Source organism: Lathamus discolor, chromosome 2 (genome assembly GCF_037157495.1).
Source record: "Lathamus discolor isolate bLatDis1 chromosome 2, bLatDis1.hap1, whole genome shotgun sequence".
NCBI lineage: Eukaryota > Metazoa > Chordata > Aves > Psittaciformes > Psittacidae > Lathamus > Lathamus discolor.
In genome coordinates this window covers 17601733-17607866 of record NC_088885.1, presented here as the reverse complement: position 1 = coordinate 17607866, position 6134 = coordinate 17601733, and the positions used below count along the sequence as shown (strand labels likewise).

At 56.7% G+C, this 6134-nt stretch overlaps 1 protein-coding gene and 1 long non-coding RNA gene across 2 annotated transcripts; one reads left to right on the top strand and one right to left on the bottom strand.

Moving 5' to 3' along the window:
• Positions 1-617: 617 nt before the first annotated feature.
• On the bottom strand, positions 618-2472 carry LOC136009129 (uncharacterized). The gene is made up of 3 exons (XR_010610350.1): positions 2300-2472; positions 1584-1727; positions 618-1190 (listed from the first exon to the last, which is right to left on the bottom strand). It is a non-coding gene; the product is annotated as an uncharacterized LOC136009129 (long non-coding RNA).
• A 404-nt stretch (positions 2473-2876) lies between these two features.
• Positions 2877-5643, top strand: TRIL (TLR4 interactor with leucine rich repeats). The gene has a single exon (XM_065665959.1). It carries the CDS (start codon positions 3254-3256, stop codon positions 5549-5551), a length of 2298 nt encoding a protein of 765 aa, XP_065522031.1. The 5' UTR covers positions 2877-3253; the 3' UTR covers positions 5552-5643.
• Positions 5644-6134: the final 491 nt, after the last annotated feature.

Genomic DNA, 6134 nt, shown 5'->3' with positions numbered 1-6134 from the left:
CTTAGGTGTAACAAACATATGGATACTATTTAGCCAGGAAACAATACCTTATTTAAGGTCACTTCTCTCATAATCATCATAGGGATAGATGTGTATCAGCTGACAGACAGTATTTCTGGTTTTACTCTTTGTTCTTTGCCCTTGAAAATCCTCATACTTCAAATCTTAACCATGAAGGTGTATTTTAAGAAAACTTTTAAGAACAGACTATTTTTTTAATCACCCCTCCAGTTTTTCATAGTTGATTTATGCTTTTTCAGTTGGATTTATGTTTTTTCAATTTGGGGTAAAAATAAAAAATAAAAAATAAAAAATTACTATTTCTCAATAATGCATTAAAATGTTTATTGTGTGCTTCAGTAAAGAACCAAGAACTACTGCAGCTGGAAAGCTCTTATTCCAAAGCAGGAAAACAAATGTGGCATCTTTTATCTGAACAGATGCGTTCCTAATGTATTTTGAATAAATACTTCCTACTTGAATAAAAAAAAAAAATCATAAATCAGCCAAAATCCCATTGTATTTGTTTCTAGTATAAAATATTTCCAGTGTGAGAACAAGTGTGTGATTCTCTTCTTAAGAAGCACTACTAAGATTTTTTTATTAAATTCCTGTCACTTAGAATTCCCCAAACCCAGTGAAAATAATAATGTTGGCTAAGTGTCAGAAAGCATAAATCAAAAGCAATACTTAAGACACAATTTGACTTAAGCCTTTAGTATTTGCCGTGACACGTGACTAGGAAAAGATCTATATTGCCCCTACAGGAAGGACAGTTCATAAATTGCCCTCATAAGCTTGAGCACGTTTCAAAAGAAAAGCCCAAAGGAACAGAAAATAAGCATACCATTATGCAGAATGTTTTTCTCAAATTCCACTATTTAATGTATGCCACGGTGAAGCAAATTTGTTGAGGGGAAAAGTGACCAGTCAATTGGGCTTTGCTCAGAATTAAAGAAAACTTGGAGAGCATGTCTGCCCTTGCACTACAGTGGTTTTGAGAATGAGCAAAGAAACACACAGGTTTTGTTAGGTGAAAAACTTCTACTTTGTCCTGAATATTAGACATGTGATAGATCCTGAAAAGAAAAAGCTGGTAAGTGAAAATATGTTTGATAAGGAAGGGAGGTCTAGAATGACCCATGGACATTCGAATCATGAATGAATGCTGGACGGGCTTCTTTCGTAACCTGAGGAAAGAAGAAGAAAGGTTTGTAAAAAGTTCCTGCTGTGAAACTTATTCAGATTTGATTCAGGAAAAAGAATACTTTAGTAATCAAGTGTGTACTGCTTGAAATAAAGCACTCAGAAATAATCAAAACACAAACTTTCCACTTCACTCAAGAAACAGACAAACTTCTCTCCACCCTCAGAAAACAACGCAGCGACAATTTTGGACACAATTTGAAATCAAGTTAATCTACAAGGACACTTGTTGAATGACAAGATAGTGCACATGACTTTCCTATGATGGTGCGAATATGATTTCCCACATAAGCACTATGGAATATCCACTATGAAAGATCATTCTTCATAAGGCCCAGCCTCAGCTGACTACAAGAGCTAGGAATTAAGAGGCTCACAGTGATGTTCCTTTGAGCCAAGCTTTATCCCTTCTCTTCAAGATTTCTTCAGACTGCCAGTGTGCTTTCCAGGCAAATCACTTCCATGCACAACACTGCTTCATGCTCCAGAGCAGACTCGGAGCACACTTCATATTCTCCCAACTGCTAAAAAAAAGGACCAAATCAGAGTTAGATCAAATTAACAGCTCTCCATGAAAGCAGACAACAGGGACCCAGCACAAAGTACCACACCATGCTACCTGCTCATGTTGACACTGCCATTAAAAACAAAACATCCATGAAAGCTATCTAAATTGTCTTCTGGTGAGAGAAAGGAGCATGCCTTGTAAACTGCTTTCATTCAGCCAGTGCATGCAAAGTGTGTGCAGCTGGATTCGACTTCATGTGATATCATTTTTCAATGCATTTATTACACCTGCAACATGACGTTTTGGGCATTATCTTCTTTCTCTCACCATCAATGACAGCCTTAAATATACACTTCCTATCTAGGCATTTCCTCCTGCCCTTAGACACTTATTTACCCCATTGGTGACATCTTAGGAAAACGAAAAATGCCAACAGGAAAGGCAAGTCATTGAATGAATGGGTATGAGGTCTACTTTGTTTATAGTATGCTTCCCACCACCTTCCTTTCATTCTGAATTTGTATGCTGCTGAGAGAAAATACAATCTTTAAAATGGGATTTATTTCTAAAGAGCATCTTAATCACCCTGGTGAGTCCCTCGTGGAGCTGGAGCTATGTTCAACTGCATCTTCACTGGCAGCTTTGTCGGTAACCTACTGGGCAGGATGGTGCAGAGAAAGAATGAAAGTTCAGTCTTTAATGTACTAGAGGTGGCTTAGTCCTCTGATTGCCGCTTGATTAAAACCAAACGAAGTCCTTCATCCATGGTAAACAGTAACTATTGCTTTTGACAGGTTTCTAAACACAAGCAAAAGGGGGGGGGGGGGGCACGCAAAACTACTTTGGTTGTGCTCCCTTCCCCCTCCCGATGTGCAGCTCTATCTGCAGCCCATGTGGCTGGGAGGCAGTCACAGCCGGTTCCAATTCCTACTTTCCCACTTTGCGCCCCTGCTCGCTGCCGGGACTAAATCGAGCCAGGACCGGCCGCGGGCTTCGTCCCTCCCGCCCCCCCGCCGAGCCGTCCTCCCTCTCCCCCGCTCCATCCGATCCTCCGGTCCCCCAGGGCACAGTGTGGGAAGTACGAATTTCCGCTGAGTTTTCCCGGCAAGTTTCGGAGCTCGTCTTTCTCCGGCTCCCCGCTCCGCCCGCTCCCTCCCTCCCTCCCCCCCCCCCCCACCGCTCCGCCTGCCCGCTCCGCCCGCCCCCTCCGCCCCTGGGAGAGCCGGCGGAGCAGCGGGCAGCCGCTCCGCTCCGCGGCCCGCCCCCCGCGGTACCCCCGGCCCCGCGACCGCCGAACCGCAGCCCGCTAGGGGCGGCCGAGCCCGGGCGGCGGCAGCTGCAGTGCTCCCACCGCTCCGTGCCCTCGGCGAGCCCATGGTGCCGGGCACCGCGACCTGCCGCCACCGCGCCCGCCTGCCCGGCACGGAGCTCAGCCGGGCGCGGAGCAGAGGAAGGGCCGATTAGCAGCCGCGGAGGAGGCGGGGGGATGCCGGAGAAACACAAAGCCGGCGGGGGAAGCAGCCCACGGCTCGTCCCGGGATGGGGGCGCCGCGCTGGGTCCGCCTGATGGTGCTGCCACGGGTGCTCTGGGGCTCCGTCCCCCTCTTCTTCCTGCTGCTGCCCGCGGCCGGGTCCATCTGCCCCGAGCCATGCGACTGCCAGCAACACCAGCACCTCCTCTGCACCAACCGGGGCCTGCGCTCCGTGCCCAAGGCTGCCGAGCCCCAGGATATTCTCACCTACAGCCTCGGGGGCAACTTCATCGCCAACATCTCTGCCTTCGACTTCCACCGCCTGGCAGGGCTCCAGCGCCTGGACCTGCAGTACAACCGGATCCGCTCGCTGCATCCCAAGGCCTTTGAGCGCCTGGATCGGCTGGAGGAACTCTACCTGGGCAACAACCTGCTGCCGGCGCTGGCCCCTGGCACCCTCAGTGCCCTGGCTAAGCTGCGCATCCTCTACGTGAACGCAAATGAGATCGGCCGCCTCAGCGCTGCCTCCTTCTCTGGCCTCAGCAGCCTTGTCAAGCTGCGGCTGGATGGCAATGAGCTGGGCTCGCTGGGCGACTCCACTTTCTCAGGGCTGCCGAACTTACTCTACCTGCACCTGGAGTCCAACCGCATCCGCTGGCTGAGCCGCGGTGCCTTCACTGGCCTGGCTAAGTTGCGCTTCCTTGACCTCTCCGGGAACCAGCAGAGCTCCCTTCGCCACCCAGACATTTTCGGGCCGCTGCGCTCCCTCCACACCCTGCTGCTGGCCAGCAACAGCCTGCAGCAGCTCACAGGGGGGCTCTTCCAGCACCTGCCCGGCTTGGCAAAGCTCTCTCTCAGTGGCAACCGGCTGGCTCACCTGGCCCCCGATGCCTTCACTGGCCTGGGCTCACTGAAGGAGCTGCGCCTGGAGGGAAACCTGCTGAGCCACCTGCCTGCTGCCCTGCTGGAGCCGCTGAGCAGCCTGGAGGTGCTGGATCTGAGCCGCAACGCGCTGACCTCCCTACATCCTGCCACCTTCAGCCATCTCGGCCGCCTGCGGGAGCTCAGCCTGCGAGACAACGCGCTGACCACCCTCCCCGGCGAGCTCTTTGCCTCCAACCCGGCTCTCTACCGCCTGGAGCTGGAGGGGAACGCCTGGAGCTGCGACTGCCGCCTCCGCGGCCTCAAGCACTGGCTGGGGGCCTGGCACTCCCAGGGCCGCCTGCTGACGGTCTTCGTGCAGTGCCGCCTGCCTCCCGCCCTGGCCGGCAAGTACCTCGACTACCTGCAGGACGCCCAGCTCCCCCCGCCGCAGGACGGCGGATCCTGCCACGACGGTGCCTCTTCCTCCGCCGCGTCCCCGCCGCCGTCTGTCGAGGGGCTCGGCAGCAGCAACAGCAGCGGCGCGGGACTGCCCCGCGGGCCCCCGGGGCCGCCGCCGTCCGCCTCCACCGCTCGCCTGCAGGGGGCGCCCGAGGGCCCGGCGGCGCCGCCGAGGGCCGCGGCGGAGGCCGGCAGCCCCACTCCGCCGCTGCCCGCCCGCCCCTCGGCGGCCGGACCGGCACCGCCCAGCGCGGCGTGGCCCCGGCGGGCAGGGAAGCCCCGCTCGGCGCCGGCTGCCGGGGTGCCACCGCTGGTGTCCGACCCGTGCGACTTCAACAAGCTGTTCCTCTGCAACCTGTCGGTGGAGACGGTGGGCTCCACCTCGGTGACGGTGCGCTGGGCCGTGCGGCCGCACCGCAGCCCCCGCCTGCTGGGGCCGGTGCGGTTCCGCCTTCTGTTCGACCGCTTCGGCGCCGCCGTCAAGTTCCAGCGCTTCGTCTACCTGCCGGAGCGCGGGGAACCGGCCGCCACTCTGCGGGAGCTCCGCCCGGACACCCCCTACCTCGTCTGCGTCGAGGGCATCCTCGGCGGCCGCGTGTGCCCGGTGGCGCCGCGGGACCACTGCGCCGGGCTGGTCACCCTGCCCGAGAGCGGGGCGGCGGCGGCGGGCGGGGCCCGCGGCCCCGACCAGCAGCTCCTCACCCTGGTGCTGCTGGCGGTGAACGCGCTGCTGCTCTTCGCGGCGCTCGCCGCCTGGGCCTCCCGCCTGCTGAGGAAGAAGGTGCTGGGGCGGCGGCGGCGGAAGGCCGCCCCCGTCCACGTGCGGCATCTCTACTCCACCCGCCGGCCCCTCCGCTCCATGGGCACCGGCGTCTCCAACGACTTCTCGGGCTTCCAGTCGCACCGGCCGCCCCGCGGCGCGGCCTGCGCCCTCAGCGAGGCCGACCTCATCGAGTTCCCCTGCGAGCGCTTCATGGACAGCAGCGGCGGTGGCGGCGGACGCCACGGCGACGACCACCTGCTGCAGCGCTTCGCCGACTGAGCCCGCCCAGCTACCGCTCCCGGCGGGCCCCGGGCGGCCAGGCGCACCAGGAGCAGGCGAGGAGAGGTGGCTCTGGGTCGGTGAGGGTCTGGCCTGGGCCCCGCGGGGTCGCGGCCTCGAGGTGGCGAGCTGTCGCGCAGTGGGTGAGTTCAGCCGCCCTCGCTGCAGGCCGGGGCTGATGCTGTGGTGAGGCGGGCTTGCTGGGTCACCTCTGCGGGGATGGCACCGTTTTCTCAGAAACCGACACTAACCCGAGCAAAAGCCTCGATTTACGGTAGCCATTTTTTGTCATGAGGAGAGAAAAACAGCGGGAGCCACTGCAGACAGCAGGTGATTCCTGCTTATGTGGTCTCGGAGCCATAAATTTAAGTGTGCTTTTCTACACGTGGATTTTCCCAGGCTGCAGTTGCAGCAGGTTGGAGGGAGCAGCCTGGTCCTGTGTGAGGATGCTTTGAGCAGGCCTGTCAAAGGCACTGACCCTTCTCAATCAAAAATTGGACTGGGGGTCATCTTTGAATGTTACTGTTGAGCTGTGTGTGACCAGTGAGTTATTTGGAGGGCTGGAAATGTACGATATACTCTG

What these genes read in the sequence shown, in the direction of transcription:
- TRIL (XM_065665959.1), top strand. Translation starts at nt 3,254, where the DNA reads ATGGGGGCGCCGCGCTGGGTCCGCCTGATGGTGCTGCCACGGGTGCTC.